At 39.2% G+C, this 24,290-nt stretch overlaps 1 protein-coding gene across 1 annotated transcript in view; it reads left to right on the top strand.

The window, feature by feature from the left end:
- The window catches only part of LOC125346931 (dynein regulatory complex subunit 6-like), a 103,687-nt gene that overhangs the window by 35,120 nt on the left and 44,277 nt on the right, over positions 1-24,290 (top strand). Inside the window, exons 6-7 of the mRNA XM_048339875.1 lie at positions 1,754-1,854; positions 5,077-5,206. Coding sequence (XP_048195832.1) covers positions 1,754-1,854; positions 5,077-5,206 — 231 coding nt within the window. The remainder of the gene's footprint in view (positions 1-1,753; positions 1,855-5,076; positions 5,207-24,290) is intronic.

Below are 24,290 nucleotides of genomic sequence, written 5' to 3'. Positions count from 1 at the left end.
GCTCTACCACTTGAGCCACAGTGCCACTACTGACATTTTCTGAGTAGTTTATTGGAGATAAGAGTCTCATGGACTTCCCTACCTGGCTGGCTTCATACCACAATCTTCAGATCTCAGCCTCCTGAGTAGATAAGATTACAGGCATGAGCTACTGTATGAGGCAAGGCTCAGTGTTTTTAAATTTTTGTTCTTTCATTCAATGACAACTTTCTCTTGCCTCAGTAGTTTCAGTCTTCTTGGGGAGAGGTTTACTTGAAACTTTGAGATTCTTCCTGCCCTAATCCCAACACTTAATTTCATGCCCAACTTACATGTAGCCTATATTTTCCTTCAAGCCATTTCAAACTTACCATGAATTTTTTGAAAATCTCTTCAGTTGTTTTACTGTATTTAATACAAGAGCCACGGAATTAGTCACATTCAGATATGTACCTGTGTATAAACAGATATGTGTAAACATGGACTTGCTTTTAACTAAGTCCAGCTGTTAAGAGCATTTACTATTTCAGAGTCATTTTAGCATATTTTAAAATGGGTCAGTTTTTTTTTACTTTTTTAAAAGTTTTTATTATAAAACTGATGTACAGATAGGTTACAGTTTCTTACGTTAGGCATTGGATACATTTCTTGTACTGTTTGTTACCTTGTCCCTCATACCCCCCTCCCCCCTCCCCCTTACCCTTTCCCCCCCTGAGGTGTTCAGTTCACTTACACCAAATAGTTTTGCAAGTATTGCTTTTGTAGTTGTTTCTCTTTTTTTTTACCCTGTGTTTCTCAATTTTGGTATTCCCTTTCAATTTCCTAGTTCTAATACCAGTATACACGGTTTCCAATATACTCAGATAAGATTACAGAGATAGTGTAGATACAATCACAAGAAGGTAATACAAGAACATCATCAATAGTAGAAGCTACAGATACATATGGGATGTTGAAAGTAGTTACAACTGTGATATAACAATCATTTCCATAAAATGGAGTTCATTTCACTTAGCATCATCTTATGTGATCATAAGGGTATAGCTATTGGGCTCTTGTGATCCTCTGCTGTGACTTTCCTAAACCTGTGCTAATTATTCCCAGTAAGGGAGACCATAGAGTCCATGTTTCTTTGGGTCTGGCTCACTTCACTTAGTATAATTTTTTCCAAGTAAAATGGGTCAGTTTTTAACCACTTTCCGGCATCTGGAGAGTCAGTGACACTTGTGAGTGTCCGTGACCCTTGGACTCAAGTTTCTCATCACAAAGGAGAATTTTCAAGGATTCACGTTTTAAAGAAATGCCAGTGCCACATGCTGGTGGCTTAAGTTTATAATCCCAGGAACTCAGGAAACAGAGACCTGGGGATCATGGATCAAAGCCAGCCTGGACAGGAAAGTCCATACCCCAAAAACCAAAAGTGAAGCTGTGACTCATGTGGTAGAGTACTAGCCTTGAAGACAAAAGCTCGTGGACAGTGCCCAAGCCATGACTTCAAGTCCTAGGACTGGCCAACAAAGAAAAGAAGTCATGGTGATGGAATAGGACTTTATTTCCCAAGGAAGGAATAATGAAACCTCTAGCAAAACCACTGGCTTCTACTTTTGATTTCAACTAATACCAAAGCATATGAAGAGACAAAATCATGCATATGTTTGTTTGTGGGCAGGAAAAGAAATGCTGGATAAAAGAGAACTTGTGAAGCTTGTTAGACTTGGTAATAGTTTTGAAATCAATTTTCTTCTGTTATTATTTTTGTTTGTTTTCAATACAGGATGAGTCAATGAAATACATTTCTGAGGGCTGCCCTGGGATTCTATATCTTAATTTATCAAACACAACTATCACCAACAAGACGATGCGACTCCTGTCCAGGTAACACGTGTTATTTTGTATCATACTGAAAATAATTGTGCCTCAAGTCTGCCTTGTTCTAGCACTTTCCTTTTTATCAACATCCCACCATCCTATGGCACTTCTGTTCTATATGGAAACTGCTGCTTTCAAGTCCCCAAGCTGGTGATACTTGCACTCTCCTTCATTGATCGTTCATCTTCTGCTTTGGATAATGTTTTGACATTCTTTTGTTTACATACCCAGTAATTTGAATTCAACTTTGCCTATCCTTTTCAGATCCTCCTTCCTGGGCATTTGACCCTGGCCCCTAAATTCCAGTCCTGCGTGTGGGATCTCTAGTATCAGAACCTCTAGATTTGAGCACCACCACCCCAGATTCCCTGTTGCTATGCTGTGGCTGCCTATTGAGACACGCCTACCTGCTCCTGCCATCCCAGAGTTCTGACTCTTTATGGACTTCTGACATCCCTGGGCATGAGGGTTGCTTCTCCATAGCACTTCCTCAGAAAAGGCACAGAATGTTAAGAGTTGGCAGAATATTCAGACTCATTATAAAATTTATGTCATTCAATTATGCTTTATTTTTACCATGGAAAGGCTCATCAGGTTGGGAAATATTCAAACCTGACACTGGGAAAACATTCCTCAAACCATTGTGATAGGCTGAAGTGTTTTTGAGACTATAACGTTTTTAGATTCTTTGAAAATAATACTGAGACATTTGAACAAGCTTAAAATTCTGAGTGGTAGTTTTCTTTTAAATATTTAAGTAGTGCTGTATTTTCTACTCATCCTATTAATTGAACTACCCTGATATATTTTAGTAATATTTATTTTATTTTATGCATTTAAAACCACATGATAACAAAAATTATGCTAGGAAAATATCTGTAGATTTTACCACAGTACCAAAAGTGATGGTATTAAAAAAGAAAAGTTTGTGCCCTTTGATTAGTTTTCACTTTTGGTATTTGCTCACTAATCATGTGGATTTAAAGAAATGGAATGATAGATTTGGGCCAGGGTATCTCCCAAACTCTTGAAATCATTTATATGTAGCACTCGTCAGAAAGTATCCAATCCATTAAACAGCAGAAAATAACCAATTCCATAGGAACAATGTGTGTGGTTATTTGGGATAGTACTAGCAATAATAATAATAATGCATATCTTCTTCTTCTTCTTCTTCTTCTTCTTCTTCTTCTTCTTCTTCTTCTTCTTCTTCTTCTTCTTCTTCTTTTTCTTCTTCTTCTTCTTCCTTTTCCTTTTCCTCTTCCTCTTCCTCCTCTTCTTTTTGGGCAGTCCTGGGGCTTGGACTCAGGGCCTGAGCACTGTGTCCCTAGCTTCCTTTTTGCTCAAGACTAGCACTCTACCACTTGAGCCACTTGAGCTCCATTTCTAGCCTTTTCTGTTTAATGCATATGTTCTTAAATTTCTACTATCCCTTCTAATTTTATTTGGTAAAAATTATCCTCAAAATAATTCTATTATTACATGGACTACATCCATGTGACAGATGAGAAAACTGAGGGTTAGGGAACCTGGAAGTCCATCTGTTGGTTAGGGTTAAAAAAAATAAAGGAGATGATATTTTTATCTCAATATCTGAGGAAATCATCTTTAAAAATTGTGGGGATTTTCAGTGTGAGAATGTGAATCCAATTTGGTCAGATTCCAAATCTTATGTATTTTTCCTTGTGTTGTGCTGCCTACCTCATTACTATGTTCTCCAAACAAATGACACCCATGGCCCCAAGGAAATTATTCTTCACACTGCTGAATCATGGGTATACTCAAGGGAGAGAGCAGAAGAAAGCATTTCCCAAACTTCGAAACCTCATTACACTGGAGAGCTCTTTGGAGGGAGAAGCTTTTCTATTTTTGCTAAGCTCGGACATCTCTAGGTGAAAAATAGAAGCAGTAGTAGTCACTTTCTCACCCATATAGTCACAAGTATATTCTGATCACATTATAGTTGTTCTATGTGCGTGAGCGTCATGTTTTGGGGATATGAGATCTGTACCTTCTTCCCTCTCCTGCCTGCTCTGCCTCCCACTACTGTCTAAAGGCTTCTCTCTCTCTGCTGTGCAATCTGTTGTACACAACTATTCCCAGGAAGGGAAATGTGTGCTCTAAATCAAATAACTTGTGGTGGATCTGGAACCATAGACATATTTCTCACATCTGATTAATGGTCAGTGCTTGCATATCTTATTTCCCACTTGTGTGGAGGTCAACCTTATTATTAATTTCTAAGATATAAGAGGAAAAGAGACATCCACCCCCCACAATTCATTCTTCTTGTTTTCTCATTTGCTGCTAAACTGTTACAGATCACAAACCAAGAACGTGTTGTTAATTCCATTACCAGAGCAGGCGGTAGCGGGAGTCTGCACTTTTTAAATAAGTTAGGCTCAAAAGTGCTAGTATTCTCAAAATGCCAGCCCTTGCACAAAAGCATAGACACACCCTAATTACCCCCACTTTTTTTTGAGCCATTCTCATTTTGGTCCATTGTGGTAGTGCCATATTTCATCTGTGTCAACTCCAGTGACATTGATAGCCTCTATGGAGTTTTGTTCTGCTATGTAGCTCACTTGTTTTAAACTGTTCCTCTGAACCCATGTTTAGATTAGCCTTTTTCTTAATGAAGTAATTACTTCCAAAATCACACATGTTTAAATCTGGGCTCATTAAACTATTTGCTTATCTGAACCATTTTAGGAGCCTGTTCTGCTCATTTTTTCCCTGTTTTGATTCCAAATCCTCATGCTCATGAAACATTTAATTTCCAATTAAATGTTTACAGAAGGTGTATGTTTCTCAACCATTTTTGCATGTTTGTTTACTGTTCCCAGGATACAACCTAAAAACAACACTAAAGTAAATTCTAACTTTAGTTTCAAAAACTAACTTCCAAACAATATGCATGCAAACCCCAACCCTGCCAAAAAAGAAAAAGCAAAAAAAAGCTTTATCCCAGTCAACTTTTCAAAGCATCTAGCCAGCACTCTTTACTTCTTTCCACTTGAAATGTAATCATGCATTATCAAATAATTTAGTGAAATCTCCTTTAAGGATCAAAAAGAGAGTTAATAATGAAGTTAAACTCTTGAGTCTGTGTAAGCAGACAGAATTAATGTACCGCTTCAGTTCTTGGTATCGTAGTGGCTTAAGAAAGATGTGAGAAAAGCTGAAATGTGTTCACTTTCCTTCTCTTCTCTCGCCCTCTCTTTTCAGAAACTTCCAAAACTTACAGAATCTCAGCTTGGCTTATTGCCGAAAGTTCACGGACAAAGGCTTACAGTACCTGGGCTTAGGGAACGGATGCCACAAGCTCATCTATCTGGACCTTTCAGGCTGCATCCAGGTTTGTCTCTCAGTCTTCTCCCTCCTGCAGCAGGCGAGCGCATCCTCTAAAGAGTCAGCCGCATCCAGTGCTCATGTTGCACTAGTGCTGTGCACAGACCACAGCACCACAGCACACTTTTCAGAGGTTTCAAATTACATGGCCCCAGCTGCTTAAAGCTTCCCCAGGATCCTACTATAGGCTCCTGGCTTCCTTCCACTGGGGTGTCACATCCCCAAGCAGGCAGAGCTCATTGGATGATGAAATGGACCTCTTCTGTGGAGACACTCAGAGCCTAGCATAGTTCTGAGAGCAGAGCTATTAAGACACAAACAAAGGAAAACCTTTTGGCAGGAGAATCTGCCTAGGAGTTTCTGAAAAGCCAATAAGCTTGTATGTGAGGGTTTTTCTTGGAGTGATACATATGAGAAAGGAAATACATTTCAAGGATCCTAATGACTAAATATGCCTTGCATCTTGGCTTAAATACCCTGAAGATTTGAGGTCCATGTGGAAAGACAATTCAAGTTGGAAGGAACAGGAATAAAGAAAGTTGAGAAAGAAGTTGGGAGAAGTTGTAGGGGATAAGACATAGGGCTTCTGAAACATAGTTACTGCCTCACAACTGGCTAGTGTCTTCTGTTCTGATAGGTTGAAGGCTTAATTCTTCTTAACTTATCTTTTATTCTCCATGTATTTTGCTGACATGGATGTCATAATAAGTTCCTCATTCTTTATGACTGGTATAGCACAGGTGAGAAACAGCTGAGACTGATAACTAGCTGTAGCTTTTTGTTATTGACAGTGTCTATACTGTGTGCTATCCACAGATAAGATTATTCCTCATATCATGTCCTGTGGTTATGTTCATTGCTTCTACTTACAAAGAAAGAGACAAAAGCTCAAGGTGGTCAAATAAATTGTCCAGGGTTGCAGAGCAGGCTGAAAGTCCAGGATACTGGTGTGCTTATAGGCTCCTGTCAGTAGAGACCATGGCAGGCAGGCACCCTGGTGCAGACGGTATGGCAGAGAAAACAGGGCATCAAAGAGGCTTGTCCTCCACATTCTCGCAAGGATAGAGTTTTCACCAGGCAACCACGACTGCCAGATTAAGGTCTCCTGTTGTATTATATTTCTTTAAGTTTTCAAGAAACATAAAGTTTAGACATTTTCAACGCTCACCTAAGGTTGAAAATATCTAGAATTTGTATCTCTTCAAAGCTGGCCCACTGATATTAAGCTTGGTAAGTTGCTGATATTGACCATGCTTTATGACTGAGACAATCTTAACATTGTCTCAGCTTGACTAAACTTCAGAGACTTCTTCCTGGTGTTAGGCCTCTGACCCTCCTTCTTAGAGCATTTATTTTAGAAACTTGGAATTTCACATGCTTTCTTCACTTCCTCTGAGATGTAAATCTTTTTCTTTTTGCCTCTCAAAACTTCTTGATGATTTTATGACCCAGAAATGTCTTCTCTTCTTAGAAGACCTGGGAGCAATCCTTTGGATATATAAGTGGCAAAGAAGCCACTCCCAATCGGTGGGAGGTAGCAGCCTAACTTTGATAAGCACCAATTAACAAACACAGATGGTGTAATCACAGAGAAAAATATTTGCAAATTCAGGCATTATTTAATATGCTTGGCAAATCTTGTTGGTCAACCTCCCTTAACTAGATATCCTGCTGTGTTTTTCTATTGGTTCACTTCCGTGCTTTAAGTCCCTCCCACTGTATGACTTCTCTTTGTTCTCAGTTACCACACAGTAATTATTGTACCAAGAACACACACACACACACACACACACACACACACACACACACACACACACACACACAGAGCTCCAAGGGAGTTCCAAAATTTTTCAGGCATAGTAGTACCTAAATGAAAGGTCTCACATCCATGATCCACTGCTCAGATGTGCATACAAAGCATACATGGTCACTCTTTACATTTTGCACCAATAATTAACATTTTGGAGTTAACAGAAAAATAGACCAACAGACAGTGGGAAGAACTTGCAGGATTGAGCTTGTACCCCATGTGACAGCAAGAGGCTGGAACTGAGTCAGCCTCTTCCCCTTCGGATGGAGCATTATTTCCCCAGATTGCAGCCTCCCCTCCGCTGGGGAGGAGAGGATATGCAGTGCACATGCTGCCACTTAGTTCATTGCCTGCCTGGACTCAGTCAGTGTTTTAGTTTGGTCTGAAGGTATAAAGAATAGAACTGTATTCCTAACTGTCCTTTCATTAAAAAAACAACAAGGTATTTAGTATTTCATATTATTATGCAAAGCATGTCAGTGTGTTTAAGAGTTCATAAAGATTTACCTGTACATGTCAGTCACTGGGAGCTCAGCCATTGGAACCGGAGTTCTTCTAGACTCACAAGAGTGAGAATGGGGTCATTGTGCACAGATCTGACTATAACTGCTTCTGTGACTCCATCAAGGCCCCCTAAGGCTGTCTGTCACTGTTCTGAGTGAATTCTTACATCCTCTGGGGGGAACTCTACTTCTCCAGCTCTGATTTCAAAGAAGGAATTTGATAGAATGCAGATGTAATATTTTCCCCTATAAGTCAGTGTCTCCTATTTTGGAAGCTAGACTCTATTTTCTAAATTGGCGACTGCACTAGGAAGTCATAAGGTCCCAAGGAGACAAAAAGATCTGGGAGTAGGAGCTTGCATCTAAAGACTCCTCCTTAGTGTTGGTTGACTCCTTGCTGCACGACATGTACCAGGAAGGGTCACGCGTGTTTCTTTGGAGCTATGCCATAAACTATGTCAAGGAGGAGACTTCAGTGCAGTCACTGCTATCCCCCAAAAGGCAAAGATTATCTATACAATCTTGTGAAAGAATGAGAACCATACTTTTCTGAAAAAAGTTAAATAGATGATGGAAAACTGTTATGAAAAGTAACAAGTCAATTACATATGTTCTGTAAGTATTCTTCATTTCTCTGGAATTACATAAACACTCTAGATGAATTAGGTAACAGGATAGCTTTGCTAATGAGTACCAGAACTTGCTCGAGTACCTGAGTGCCATCATTGAGATAGTTTCTCTACTCAGTTTCTTTTCCAAAAGTCTCTCCTCATACTTGACTGGCAGGCCTCTAGCTCTGTTTTGTTACTTGAAATTTCATTCTTTTTTTTTGTTTGTTTCTTAGTCCAATATTTGACTTTTTTCTTGTTAAATATAAAAACGTTTGAAAATATTTACAAGAAGAAAATGAATTTAAATTACTTGAAATTTTGAACTCAGAAATAATGAAATGATATTCAAATCTGAGGACATAGATCTCTGGTCTTTTCTGTATGCATGTTGGTCTCTTTTCAGTTACTGTGTATTATCTAGTATATCTGCCTTTAATTTAGTATTCTATTAAGAGCACATCTCTCTGTTTTATCAAATATTCATCTGGGACTTTTAGTAGGTAGCTAGTATTCTATTAAAATATCAATATTTATTTGACCATTTATTATTAATATACCAATTTTTATCATAATTAAGTAACCTAAAAGGAAGATTCTTACAGTAACATTCTGTATATACATCTATGCATTTTGGGACAGTAGTTTTTAGAAATGAAACTGTTGATCAGAGGATAAAGTATTTTTAAGGCCATTCATATTCCTCAAAGCTTGTTAATTTATACTTAGTATCAATATGAAAAAAGGTTTGGTATTTTCATAAACAAACTATAAAAGCTTTTGTCAATTTGACACTGAACACTGCACTGTGTTTTTTGCATGTGCCAGTAATGGAGCTTGAATTCAAGGCATCCAGCTTTCACTCTGCTTTATTGCTCACAGATGATGCTTACCACTTGAATCATATTTCCAGCCTGGCATTTTGCTGGTTTACCTGGCCATAGAATCTTGTGGACTTTTCTGCTCAGGCTGGCTTGAAATTCTGTGAGATCCTCACGGTTTCAGTCTTCTGAGTAGCTATAATTAGAGGCATGAACCCTAGTACCGAGATGACATGCTGCATTTTTTAGTTTATACTTCTTTGATCACTCTATATCCATTTGACAATAATTTTGTTCAAAATGAGTTAAGTGAATTTAATTCATTTTCTCTGTTAGTTTGCATTTTCCTTAAGTTATAAATTGTAATTTAGGTTAAGAAAACTTAAACCATACTTAAACATAATCTGAGAAGACCTTTTAGAGACATAAAGCAATTTCATCATGTAAACAAGGTATCCTTCCTCTGTTTCTTGCTATCTAGGGTCTGAGGGGCATTTGGCAACAATGAGTGTGTGTGTTATACTCTAAGATATGATGATTGATTTGACTCATGGTGTACATTTATCAGGTCTTCATTGAGTACTTGACTTAATGCTTGGTTCAACGAGTAAAACTAATATTCTATTAAGTATGGGATGGTGATCGATTTGCATACCATGCCTTGGTTTGGAACCCTGCTGACTTACTATCCTTTGTGGTGGGGGGGTTGGTGGTTTGGCTGTTATTTACAGCAGGGAGAGTAGCACCGCAGTGATTCAAAGGGCAAATTCTGGTGTACCTATATCCATACCTTGTGGAAATGGGACAGTGTATCATCACTGTGTACTCCAGTTTCTTTATCTTTGAAACATGAAAAATACTAGGATCTACCTCATGAATGTGTTGTGCTAATGAAATGATTTGACACAGCTAAGATGCTCATAACAGTGGCTGGTGCATCATGAGTGTCCGATCACCTCAGCTACTTATTAGATATAGGTATTAGTGTCTAATGCCAGTCATAAATTTCACCCTCTGTGACTAGGATTTTTCTAGCGAAGAATCCAGAATCTTCTGAAGGTATTGAACTCTGAGATTGTAAGACCTGGAGTCTACATAAGTTAGGCTATGCACTGTGGGAAAAGTTTGTCTGCAGTGGGAGAAAATGAAGCCATAAAAAACTGGCACAGCTGTGGTAAGGCTGTTATTTCTGTTTAGCATTCAGTGGGGATTAAGAAAGAATATTTCTTTTTATTATTTTTTTTTAAATTTATTTATTAATTAAATTTTGTTGACAAGATGTTGTGCAAAAGGGGTACAGTTACATAATAGGGCAGTGTATACATTTCTTGTGATATCTTACACCCTCATTTTTCTTTCCCTTCCCTAGATCAGGTAGGCATATATACAATACACAGTGTACCAAAAACATGTACAGTAGCCACGTGGCATACACCAAAGGAAATTCACCTAGAACTTTAAATATAACGTCAACAATAGAGTTTGCTTATCCTTGACTTATATGATCATACATACATAGCTTTTGACCTATTGTGATCCACTGAGAGGTCTATTTTGGACCTTTTTATGTTTAGTAGTTGTTTGGTTTTAGTTACATAATGCAAGGTCGCTGACCCAAACCTGTGGGAAATACCATCTGACAAGAAGTTTTTTGTTTCACAGACCTGGTCTTTACTGTCTCCCCCTCCCCCCACCTTAACAGTCACATATCAAGGAGATCATGCCCCTTTGTTTTCTGTGTTCTAGGCTTGTCTTGATCAACATTATTTGTTCAAGTTCTGACCATTTCCTTGCAAATACCAATATTTCATCATTTCTAATCGCTATGTAGTATTCCACTATGTATAGGTACCACATTTTTTGGATCCATTCATCTGTAGAGGCGCATCTGAGTTGTTTCCATATTTTGGCTATTGTGAATTGTGCAGCAATAAACATGGGAGTGCAGATGTCTTTTTGATATCCTGAGACCTGTTGTTCAGGATAGATACCTAGGAGTGGTATGGCTGGGTCATAGGGTAGGTCTATGTTGAGCTTTTTGAGGAACCTCCATACTGTTCTCCAAAGTGGTTGTACTAATTTGCACTCCCACCAACAGTGGAGAAGGGTTCCTCAAGAAAGAATATTTCTGGTTGGGCTTTGTGGTGAACTGTTCTCCAGAACAAAACTAAGGGCCAGGGGTAAGTTTTGGGGTAAATTTTGCCAAAGCTTAACATACACACAGATAAGTGTACAGGTAACAGGAACAGATACCCACACATACACATGAGCATAACATACATTTCTGTTGAGTGTATGCATAGGAGTCAAATGATTGAGTAATCAGGTATGTATCTGAATAGCTTTTGTTGATATTGTTTTCCAATTTGTTGTGCCAATTCTACTGACAGTTTTATAATTTAGATCAGAAATGTAGTTTCTATAGGAAAGTGAATGTAGTGGTTCCCCATACTTGCTCTGTATTTACCCATATAATTTATTTTCTTAGTCTCACTATTTTTAAAGACTATTGAAAGAGGGATATGAAGACTTACCCCTGGAGTGGGTTTCTGTGCTAAGTGCCCTCCCTCCTTCCCTTCCTTTTTCTTTTTTCTTTCTTTCTTTCCTTCCTTCCTTCCTTCTTTCCTTCCTTCCTTCCTTCCTTCCTTCCTTCCTTCCTTCCTTCCTTCCCTCCTTCCTTCCTTCCTTCCTCCTTTCCTCCTTTCCTTCCTTCCTTCCTTCCTTCCTTCCTTCCTTCCTTCCTTCCTTCCTTCCTTCCTTCCTTCCTTCCTTTCTTCCTTTTTGCTGGTCCTGAGGCTTGAACTCTGGGCCTGGATGCTGTCCCTGAGCTCCTTTTGCTCAAGGCTAGCACTCTACCACTTGAACCACAGTGATACTTCCAGACTTTTATGTGATTTAATTGGAGATAAGAGTCTCATAGACTTTCCTGCCCAGGCTGTCTTCAAACTGTGATCCTCAGATCTCAGTCTCCTATGATTACTGGCATGAGTTAGGATTACCAGCACCTGGCTTAAGCTTTTCCAAAGCCAGCAGTAACTATTTAAGTCACTTTGCATTCTTTCTCACAGTAAGATCAAATATTTCTATCCAACTGTCAGAACCCAATGATGAGCTTCACTTCACACACTGCTCTCAGAAGGAACCAGCCCCACCTGCACCTTGATCACAGACTTTGAGTCTCCAGAACTGTGAGGATAAGTTTCTGTGGTTTAGGCCACCTCGTTTGCTGTAAGCTTTGTTGTAGCAGGCCTATGAAGCCAAGAAGTCAGCCTTGTCTCTCTCCCTCTGTCTCTGTCTTCATCTCTGCTTCTCTCCACCATTCCTATTTCTATTCTGTTAGGAAATCTGATCACCTATTCCTGCAGAATCTATGTGGCTCAGTTGCCACTCTATCTTTCCTACACCCTGTAGCCTCCTAGCTCTTCTCCTCATCTCTCATTTGCTTTCTATATGTCTACTCTCAACATCTTGAGAGACACCTTTTAAAAGCTCAAATATGAGTCTTCTGTTCAAATACCTGACAAGGCTCCCTGTTGACGCTATGAAAGCAAGCCTTGGGAGGACCTCTTAGGCTCCATGGCCCGGTGTAATCCCTGACCTCCAGTTGCCTCTCTGAAGTCATTTCTCTGACATCTCTCGCCAACTCCACTATAGCCATATTGGCTTTCTTCTTGTTCTGTAGAAACACAGAAGCAAGTTCCTACCTTGGAGTTTTTGGTACAGGCTCTTCTGCCTGCTTGTAACTTTCTTTATGCAGATATCTATATGATTAACTTTCTTTAAATCTTTCTTATCCCCACAAATGCCTGAATATGTAAATGGATTAAAAAGTCACCAGCTAAAATGCACCAATGAGATACATATTTATGCCCTGTTAATTTCAGAACTCTTTTGGATAGGTTCTTGCTTCTCTCAGTATCCCTCAATTTAAAAAAAAAAACAAAACATGGGTAGGATTAACAGTTTCAGTGGAGAGGATGAAACCATCCTTCTTGTACATAAATTGGGAGGGCAGTGGCTCCTGGTTCTAAGGAAGGCCACAGCCCTGCCAAGCTCTGATGCCAGGATATTTTCCTGGAAGCGCAAAAGTTCAGAAACAACCGTGTGTGGACTGGATGAAGCGTGAGGAGTTTGGACATGTACGCATTTAGGATAGTTAAATGGGAAAGTAGCAGAGCTTGCCATAATCTTTTAGTCCCTGTAGCTCCCCTATTTTTCATTTCCAGGGCCATTTTTTCCTCTAGTCTTGCCCTTTGGCCTCTGCCTAGACATTCCCATACTACCTCTGTCTCCTGTCTGGCAGCCTTCAAGGCATTGTTCAATCACCATCTTTCCTAGGAAGTCCTCTTGACCCCTCTACTGTCCTACCCTCAGCTGGGCTATATCTCCTGTGTATATCTCGATCATGGCACCTTTCACTATACATTCTCTATATGCAATTTTAACAGTTCCTTGTACATAATAAATGATCATTAAATTAAATCTTCATTGAAAATAAGTGAACAAATTGGTCAATGCAGGAGATTCCATAGCCACCTGGTCTTCTAGAAGCCACTGCTGGTAATAATTTAATCCACATCAGTACCTCCAGAAGAAAAACAAAATGCTTGTAAACTCAGCCAATGGTTTTCTTATTCATCTGTTTACCTCCCCATTGTGAACTCCTGGTGGCAAAGATCTTACCTTATTTATCTTAGGACATTGATGTTAACACACAATACAATTCATGATGCACAGTAGGGACTTGAGGAGTATCTAATGAGTTAGTGAATGAATGGAACTGCTTCCAGTTTCAGGAATGGCTAGCAGGTGTTACAGGTGGAAGCTCGGGTATCCTGTAAAGTAGCTGGGATGTTGGCAGCTTGCTAAAGCAAGGTTGGGTGATCTCTTCTTGGTAAGGACTGGGTCAGTACATTTCCCCAAAGTTACAGAGGAAGGAAAAAGAGCCTAAGATACTATGAAATACTAAGATGGAAGTTCTTTTCATCAGTTATATATTTTAGTCATGACACACAAATCAGCAAAACTGAAAAGAACATCCTAGAAATATTTAACCATTGTATTGCTCAAATGCAATAGGAAGGCTTTATCTGTAGTTCTTATATAGACAGATCTCTCTGGAACCCATGAAACTGAAAAGAAAACTGTGCGAGTTGAAAACTGCCAAATTCCAAGGTTACTTCAGTTTACTGAGGACCACGTAGAGTCCAACTTCTTCAGAGAGGCATAGATCATGGAAGGTCTTATTTCTTCACCTCTGGGGTTTGTGGTACAGTTGAGAGAAAGCCACATAGGCATGTCTAGGGACGAGTGCACTGGCCAAGTTGAATGGTCATTACATAAGCAAGTCAAAACTGGGAAGGGATTTCCTTTCATTCCTCTTTCTTTCCTTTTCTCCTATCAGGATGGTGAAGAAGCCCAAAACTGAAGTTGGGAGACCTGGAAATCTGTTATTCTTACTCTGCCACTGACCACTTTGTGCCCACTGACATTTATTGTTGTTTTCAGCTTTCATCTGTAGTATATAGGCTGGGCTAGATTTACCTCCATGGTCCTTTTCAATTTTAGGATTTTATGCCTCTACATGTGACTAACCAAAGTAACCAGAAAGGAGGAGAAAAACAAAAATGTTGGGGAGAAAGAACAGTGAGATTTGTTTTAGAATGACTGAATTTGAGGTTCTCTATACATCTGGTGTAAATGACAAGAATCATTGAAAGTAAAGTCTGATCGTTGGGAGCAGCTGAGAGTAGAGGTATAGATCGGAGAGTGTTAACAATAAAGATTAATTGACCAGTTAGTAGTGAAGAGCTGATGATGAGTCAAAATGAACTATTAACATTTACATTGAGTCATAATTCTCTTATAGTGTCTTGATTTTATTTTTTTTTGTATTCTGTCCACTAATAAAGGGTGTGAAAGCCATGTTTGTTAGTAGTTGTAGAATTCTGTGTTATAAATCCTCCTGCCAGGGCCTATTCCAAGCTACTGGGGAGGGTTCACTAGATGGGGAGGTGGGAAGACAGATGAAATGACACTGTATGATATCAGACATCACCATAGAGACAGTAGACATAAGTTTGCTCAATAGCATAAATAAAGGCAATGTGGAAACATAATTAGGAAGTAATGAATTGGTATATGCATTGACTTTGTTCTTATTAGACTTTCTGATTTAAGTTTCTATGATTTCATTATTTAGATGTGAAGTTCTTGAAAATTTTAACAGCTACAATTTTTTGGGGTGTGTGTGTGTGAGTGTGTGTGTGTGTGTCTATGTCTGTGTTTGTGTGTGCCAGTCCTAGAGCTTGAACTCAGGGCCTGGGTGCTATCCCTGAGTTTAGTTTTTTTTAATATATATTTTTATTATCAAACTGGATTACAGAGAGGTTACAGTTTCATACATTAGGCATTGGATACATTTCTTGTACTGTTTGTTACCTCGTCCCTCATTCCCTCCCCCTTCCCATTCCCCCCCCCCATGAGTTCTTCAGTTGTTCAGTTCATTTTCACCAAACAGTTTGTAAGTATTGCTTTTGTAGTTGTTTGTCTTTTTTTTACCCTATGTCTCTCGATTTTGGTGTTCCCTTCCAATTTCCTAGTTCTAATACCAGTATACCCGGTTTCCAAAATACTCAGATAAGATACAGAGATACTGCAGGTACAACCACAGGAAGGTGATACAGGAATATCATCAATAATAGAGGCTACAGTTACATATGGCACATTGAAAATAGTTACAACTGTGATATAACAATCGTTTCCATAACATGGAGTTCATTTCACTTAGCATTATCTTATGTGTTCATAAGGGTGTAGCTATTGGGCTCCTGTGATACTCTGCTGTGACTTGCCTAAACCTGTGCTAATTATTCCCTATAAAGGAGACCGTATAGTCCATGTTTCTTTGGGTCTGGATCACTTCACTTAGTATAATTTTTTCCAAGTCCTTCCATTTCCTTACAAATGGGGCAATGTCATTCTTTCTGATAGAGGCATAAAATTGCATTTTGTATATGTACATTTTCCTGATCCACTCATCTACTAAGGGGCATCTGGGTTGGTTCCAGATTCTAGCTATGACAAATTGTGCTGCAATGAACACTGTTGTGCTGGTGGCTTTCATGTGATTATGTTTGTGGTCTTTTGGATATATACCCAAAAGTGAGGCTGCTGGGTCATAGGGGAGCTCTATGTTTAGCCTTCTGAGGAATCTCCATACTGCTTGCCAGAGTGGCTGAACCAGCTTACATTCTCACCAACAATGAAGTAGGGTTCCCTTTTGGCCACTTCCCCTCCAACAGTTGTTATTGTTAGTTTTCTTGATATAGGACATTCTTACTGGAGTGAGATGGAATCTCAATGTTGTTTTGATTTACATTTCTTTTATGGTCAGTGATGTACAGCACTTTTTCATATGTCTCTTGGCCATTCTCATTTCCTCAGCAGAGAAGTCTCTTTTTAAGTCTCTAGCCCACTTGATGAGGGGGCTATTGGTTCTTTGTGGTTTTGTTTGGGAGGAATGTAATTTTTTTAGTTCTACATATATTTTAGATATGAGGCCTTTGTCTGTTGTATGGCCGGTAAAGATATTTTCCCAATCTGTGGGCTTTCTGTTTATCTTGCGAGATATGTTCTTTGCCCTGCAGAAGCTCTGCAGTTTGATGCAGTCCCATTTGTCCATCCTTTCTTTGATTTGTAGCCTTTCGGGGTCTTTGTTAAGGAAGTTCCATCCTGTGCCAAGAAGCCCAAGTGTTTCTCCTACTCCTTCTTTTAGTGTTTTCAGGGTATCAGTTTTGATTTCGAGGTCTTTGATCCATTTGGAATTGATTTTGGTGCAGGGTGATATATAAGGATCTAGTTTTAGTTTGTTGCATGTGTTGAACCAGTTTTGCCAGCACCATTTGTTAAAGAGGCTATCTTTCTTCCAGACTATTGTTTTGGCTCCTTTATCAAAGATTAAGTAGGCATAGTTCTGTGGGTTCATTTCTGGGTCTTCAATTCTGTTCCATTGGTCTTCAGGCCTGTTCTGGTGCCAATACCAAGCTGTTTTTATTACTATAGCTTTATTCCTCAAGACTAGTTCTCTACCAACTTGAGCCAGAGCTCCACTCCTCCTGGCTCTTGGTAGTAATTAGGAGATAAGCGTCTCATAGACTTTCCTTCTTAGTCTGGTTTCAAACCATGATCCTCAGATCTTAACCTCTGATTAGCTAGAATTATAGGCATGAGCCACTGGCACAAAACTATCAGTCATATGTATATTTTTAAGTCAAATTTAACTTGTTCTCACAAATACTCTGAGGGGGATCCATCCAGCACTGAAACTGATAGTAAGACAAAGTAACTTGCCTGAGATCACACAGAAAGTGTATAGCTAAAATTAAAATGATGATTTATGTAATGCTGAAGACCAGGTTTGTAACCACTTGGCTATTGTTTGTAAAATGAAATACTATGTGTAGTGAATAATATTGAATTTGAAAAATATATCACATGGTCATATCTTTTATCTTTTTTATTTAATTTTATTGTCAAGGTGATGTACACAGGTGTTACAGTTATATACATGAGGTAGTGAGTACAATTCTTGTCAAACTTGTTACCCCTTCCTTCATTTTTTTCCCACCTTCCCTCCTCCTAGTCTGCCCCCTCCAAGTTATACAGTTCATTTCCAACGTATTGTCTTATGAATATCACTGTTGCTTTGGTTTACCCTTTATCCTTTGTCTCACCATTTTGATGGTCCCCTTCCTTTCCCTAATTCAGATAAAGGTAAACACAACACCCAAGGTACCAAAGTCACATACAGTGACAACAGGGGATAATCATAGGAAAGAAAAATGAAAGAAAAAAAGCTTCATAGAGTACATTAAAAACAATAATACTAATGAAAAAAACCTCTTGTTTCCATACCTTTTAGTTCATTTCACTTAACATCATCTTGTATGATCATATTACATAGCTATTGAGCTAGTCTTCTGCTAGGACTATCCTAGATATATGCTAGTTATTAAAAATGAGGGAAACCATGGAAACTATGTTTCTTTGGGTCTGGCTTACTTAACTTAATGGGGTTTTCCCCCAACTCTTTCCATTTCCTTACAAATGGGGCAATGTCATTCTTTCTGATGGACGCATAGAATTCTGTTGTGTATATATACCACATTTTCTTTCTTTTTAAAAAAAATTTTTATTGTCAAACTGATGTACAGAGACATTACAGTTTCATATGTTAGGCAATGGATACATTTCTTGTACTGTTTGTTACCTCCTCCCTCTTTCCTCCCTCCCCCCTCTCGGTTTCCCCCCATGAGTTGTTCAGTTCATTTACACCAAACAGTTTTGCAAGTATTGCTTTTGTAGTCGTTTGTCTTTTTTACCCTGTGTCTCCCGATTTTGGTATTCCGTTTCAGTTTCCTAGTTCTAATACCAGTATACACGGTTTCCAATGTACTCACATAAGATACAGAGATAGTGCAGGTACAACCACAGGAAGGTGATACAGGAATATCATCAATAATAGAAGCTACGGTTACACATAGCACGTTGAAAGTAGTTACAACAGTGATATAACAATCGTTTCCATAACATGGAATTCATTTCACTTAGCATCATCTTATGTGTTCATAAGGGCATAGCAATTGGGCTCTTGTGATCCTCTGTTGTGACTAGCCCAAACCTGTGCTAATTATTCCCTATGAGGGAGACCATAGAGTCCATGTTTCTTTGGGTCTGGCTCACTTCACATAGTATAATTTTTTCCAAGTCCTTCCATTTCCTTATGAATGGCGCAATATCATTCTTTCTGACAGAGGTGTAAAATTCCATTGTGTATATGTACCATATTTTCCTGATCCATTAATCTACTGAGGGGCATCTGGGTTGGTTCCATATTTTAGCTATGACAAATTGTGCTGCGATGAACATTGTTGTGCTGGTGGCTTTCATGTGTTGTTGTTTGTGATCTTTTGGATAGATGCCCAAAAGTGGGGCTGCTGGGACATAGGGGAGCTCTATGTTTAGCCTTCTGAGGAATCTCCATACTGCTTGCCAGAGTGGCTGAACCAGCTTACATTCTCACCAACAATGAAGTAGGGTTCCCTTTTGGCCACTTCCCCTCCATCAGTTGTTATTGTTAGTTTTCTTGATATAGGACATTCTTACTGGGGTGAGATGGAATCTCAATGTTGTTTTGATTTACATTTCTTTTATGGTCAGTGATGTACAGCACTTTTTCATATGTCTCTTGGCCATTCTCATTTCCTCAGCAGAGAAGTCTCTTTTTAAGTCTCTAGCCCACTTGTTGGGAGGGCTATTGGTTCTTTGTGGTTTTGTTTGGGAGGAATGTAATTTTTTTAGTTCTGCATATATTTTAGATATGAGGCCTTTGTCTGTTGTATGGCTGGTAAAGATCTTCTCCCAATCTGTGGGCTTTCTGTTTTTCTTGCGAGATATGTTCTTTGCCCTGCAGAAGCTCTGCAGTTTGATGCAGTCCCATTTGTCCATCCTTTCTTTGATTTGTAGCCTTTCGGGGTCTTTGTTAAGGAAGTTCCATCCTGTGCCAAGAAGCCCAAGTGTTTCTCCTACTCCTTCTTTTAGTGTTTTCAGGGTATCAGTTTTGATTTCGAGGTCTTTGATCCATTTGGAATTGATTTTGGTGCAGGGTGATATATAAGGATCTAGTTTTAGTTTGTTGCATGTGTTGAACCAGTTTTGCCAGCACCATTTGTTAAAGAGGCTATCTTTCTTCCAGACTCTTTTTTTAGCTCCTTTATCAAAGATTAAGTAGGCATAGTTCTGTGGATTCATTTCTGGGTCTTCAATTCTGTTCCATTGGTCTTCAGGCCTGTTCCGGTGCCAATACCAAGCTGTTTTTATTACTATAGCTTTATAATACAGCTTGAAGTTGGGTATTGTAATTCCTCCAGCACTGTTCTTTCTGCTTAGGATTGTTTTTGCTATTCTGGGTCTTTTATTGTTCCATATGAGTTTCTGGATTGCTTCCTTTATTTTATTAAAAACTGGTGTTGAGATATTAATGGGTATTGCATTGAATTTGTAGTTAGCCTTTGGCAATATTGCCATTTTGATTATATTAATCCTCCCAATCCAGGAGCATGGGAGGTTTTTCCATTTCCTTAGTTCTCCCTTAATTTCGTTTTTCATGTTTTTAAAGTTCTCATCATAGCGGTCTTTCACTTCTTTGGTTAAGGTTATTTCTAGGTATTTTATGTTTTTTGAGACCATTGCAAAAGGAGTTGCTTTCCTGATTTCAGCCTCGGTGTTCAGGTCATTAGCACATAGAAAGGCCATTGATTTTTGAGGGTTTATTTTATGTCCTGCAACTTTACCAAAGTTTTGGATCAGCTCTAGTAGCTTGGGAGTAGAGTCTGTGGGGTTCTTTAGGTATAGGATCATGTCATCTGCGAAGAGAGACAGTTTAACTTCATCTTTTCCTATTTGGATCTCCTTTATATTTTCTTCTTGCCTAATTGCTCTGGCTAGGAATTCTAGTACTATGTTGAAGAGCAGGGGAGAGAGTGGACATCCCTGTCTTGTTCCTGATTTTAAAGGGAATGGCTTTAGTTTTACACCACTTAGAATTATGCTTGCTGTTGGTTTGTCATAAACTGCCTTGATTATATTCAGGAGTGTTCCCTGGAATCTCAGTTTTTCCAGGGCTTTTAGCATAAATGGGTGCCGGATTTTATCAAATGCCTTTGCTGCATCTAGAGATATAACCATGTGGTTCTTTACCTTGCTCCGGTTGATGTGGTGGATTACATTAATTGACTTGCATATGTTGAACCAACTTTGCATCTGTGATGAATCCAGTTTGATCGTGGTGTATGTTTTTTTTATGACCTGTTGAAGTCGATTAGCCAGAATTTTGGTGAGAATTTTTGCATCAATGTTCATCAGGGAAATCGGTCTATAATTCTCTTTCCATGATGAGCCCCTGCCTGGTTTTGGGATGAGGGTTATAATGCCTTCATAGAATGTGTCTGGTAGTGAAGTTTTTCTTTCAATTTCATTGAAGAGTCTGAGAAATATTATACCACATTTTCTTGATCCATTCATCTATTGGGGGACATCTGGGTTAGTTCCATATGTTTTAATAAGGAGGAGTTCTGGCAGAAATGTAGTCACAAGCCAGAAAAATCATGATGTGATTTCTTCTGGCATGTTCTAGTTCTTATGTTGAGCTTTTTTGCCCCTCCTGGCTCGGACTCTTACTTCTTCCTTTCCACTCTCCCTTTCACGCCCTCTCCCCTAGTCATCTGACCTGCAGATAAGCTAGAGTGGAACTGGGGAGATAGCTCCAACCTGTTGCACACGTGATCTGCCGCAGATATGTGCCCGCCTCCTTATGCTAGAAGTCTGGCGTACATAGGCAACGGGGCTAGCTTCTTAGAGCGAACTAACTTTATTGAGACAAGGACAAGGGGAGATGATTCCGAGGGAGGGGTTTGGCCAGGATGTCGATAGGCTGAAAGGTATCACCTGACCCCCAAGGGCTAACGTTACTCGAGCGTGCCGAGCCAGGGCAGGGTTGGTAGGCGCCAGGCTGGCTAGAGGGTTGGGGGCTGTTTGCCCAACCGGTTTCTCTGGATTCCAATCCAGAGGGGGTAGCAGGGCCGCATTCCCCAGGGCTGGGGGAGGTTCATCAAGCCCCTTCCATCAAGGGGGAAGATGGATCCCAACATTCTTATTTCTCAATTTGTCTGCCAAAGGAATACCTTAACATAGCTCTTTTGAACCATACTTTAACTTGTATCTAAGAAACCCAAAAACCTGCAGAATTTGTAAAGCCCTTTTTATATACCTTGCAAATAGCATAGATTTATATTTAAATGGTCATATAATTATTAGTTTGAATATAATTAAGATGGCCATATTGAAAATTAAAAAATAAGAAGTATAACAAATACCTATTGTTAAGACCCACAGCTTAGTATAATCTCCTTGTAGGCAAAATGTATGTAGATTTTTATTATATTAGATAACTTACTTTGTTATTAATAGGTAGCTAAAATGAGACATCTGGCAATAATTTTTAAATCTTGATGAGTCAGATGATAAAATGATAATCTTGGGGTAAAATAATCTTTCCCACTTTGTAGGGAAGAAAAGATGTTTAAAATTCTGAAAACAACACTGAAATTTCTTCTCCATTACTTATGAGAAGTCACTTCCATACAGAATTTCACGAACTATTCGCAAGTTTATTTTGGTCTTTGGATCTGAGTAAAACATGAGGTTTGAGTTGCAGCTATAAAACTGCCATGCAGCCCAAGTAGCTCTGTGGGCGATTGTGTTATAAGAAGTACATGTTATGGTTGTGATTCTCTCGTTTATTAAGTAGATAAAGCTACAAGGAACAATTTGGTCAGTGGCTGAGGAAGAGAACAAGAGAGTGTAGCCTCGACAGGTCAGCCTGTGTCTGGCAGATCACAGCTGAGTCCCTGTGCAGTGAGTGCAGAATTGGCAAGCAGGCTTGCTTGCCTGGCAGCTGCAGGCTTCACTCTTCTTGTGTTCCACTTCTTCACTCACACTGGAAAACTAGACTGTTTTTTTGTTGTGTTTTTTTTTTGAGACTGTTTTTTTCATGTTTGACTGTCTAATGTCAATGTAGCAACCTTTGACAGCTGGCTATATTAGTCACAATATTGATCATCATCCCCTTTGGAACTACAAATTCAAATTTACATTCTATAATTGATTCAACAACCAGTTGGTCTGTAACAAAGCTTTGCCATGCCACACTGTATCAGGCATGAGTAGTAAGGCAAAAGACACAAAATACACAAAAAGGCTATGGACATAGGAACTTCAGGCTATAAGAACAAATCTTTCTCTACCTGAGGCAAAGATGGAGGGCCACAGCAACAGGTAGGATTTTTACTATAGTGGTAGAAGTGCCCAGGACAAGTATATAAACCTGGAAACCACAATATCATCTGGAGAGAGGTTGGCAGGGCCTCAAGTGGACAACCACCAAGCCTCATAATATTTGAGAACTTGTCATGGTCTCTTAGCATAGACTCTAGAAAGCATTGCTATTGAAGATGCTTGTGGTATACTTGAATGTAGTAAGACAGAATGTTCCATGATGCTTTGGGAGAAAGCTTTGCTTTCTTCTTCAATAATTAATTCTTGCTAAGTCAGGCTCCTTTGAGGTTATCACAGAGAGTTGATGAAGCATTGACGGATCTGATTAAAGTCATTACACTGTCCTTTAGTCATTAGATACAGTGCTGTAGAGAGAGCAAACTGGAAATGAAACAGAAACACAGCCTGGGTTGTGTCTACTTAAGTAGATAGTTGTAGCTGTTACAACGGGTCTGGTGCTGCATGCATGTCTTTTCTGTATAGCTGAACCAACTGACAGAGACACAGTTATAAAATAGGACTGGGAAGTGGAAGCAGGTAAGATGTTGTCCTGGATGTTTTAAGTACTCCCCCCGCTTTTTTTTGCTACCATGAAATGCAAAGAGGGATTTGAGATGGACCTTCGTACTTAGCACTTTGGTCTTTCGTTCATGTGATTCATAAAAACTCACTTCCTTCACAATCAGCTCCTTCTTGTCATGCTGATGGTTTGAGATCCACTCACCCACTGGTGGTTGGAGAGAATTTTCTTGAAATTCTCTGATGGGCCAATTTCCCCATCCACCACCCAGCAAAGGGCAAGGTGGCAAGGCTAGTTTGTAAAGGGAAGTCAAAGTCACCTCACAATTATGCAGAAAAATCAGACTGCAGGTGTTGTGGGAATGAATCCTACCCAGAAATGCACAGGTATCAGATGTGATGAAATCTGGGATTTCAGCATGGTAAAATGCCTTGCTTTTTTTTTGAAAAGGGAAAATTTTATTTTGAGATTTCTGCTCCCATTATTTGAACAAAGAGAAAGGATAACTAATAGTGGCTTGGCTTAAAGCTTTCTGGCAGGAATATTTGAGTCATAAAATATGAGCCAAACATCTTTTGGGACAGTCTAATATAAACTTGGTGGGGGAACTAAGTCCTCCATTTTCAGCTGAAAGTCTCTTTTTCAGAGGTTCCTTCCCAGCCCCCTTTTTAACAGAATAATCTGCTTGATGGATCAAACCAAGTTTTGGCTGCATTCTGACTAATCAATCACTCAGCTGTGCAGCTTTGTTGCTCCCATTTCCCCTCTTTGAGCAAATGTTATGAATGTGTATTCAACATAACAAGAAGACAACTTTATTGTTGTGTGGAAATCATTACTAGGGATACTAGAGCTGGAGGGAGGGACTAGGGTCTGAGATAATTGAGGAAGAACTCAATGGTGTCAAAACAACCGTTCCTATTCCTGGAGTTG

This window comes from Perognathus longimembris, chromosome 2, assembly GCF_023159225.1.
Source record: "Perognathus longimembris pacificus isolate PPM17 chromosome 2, ASM2315922v1, whole genome shotgun sequence".
NCBI lineage: Eukaryota > Metazoa > Chordata > Mammalia > Rodentia > Heteromyidae > Perognathus > Perognathus longimembris.
Note: the sequence above shows the minus strand (reverse complement) of the source record. Positions and strands in the feature narration are given on the sequence as shown.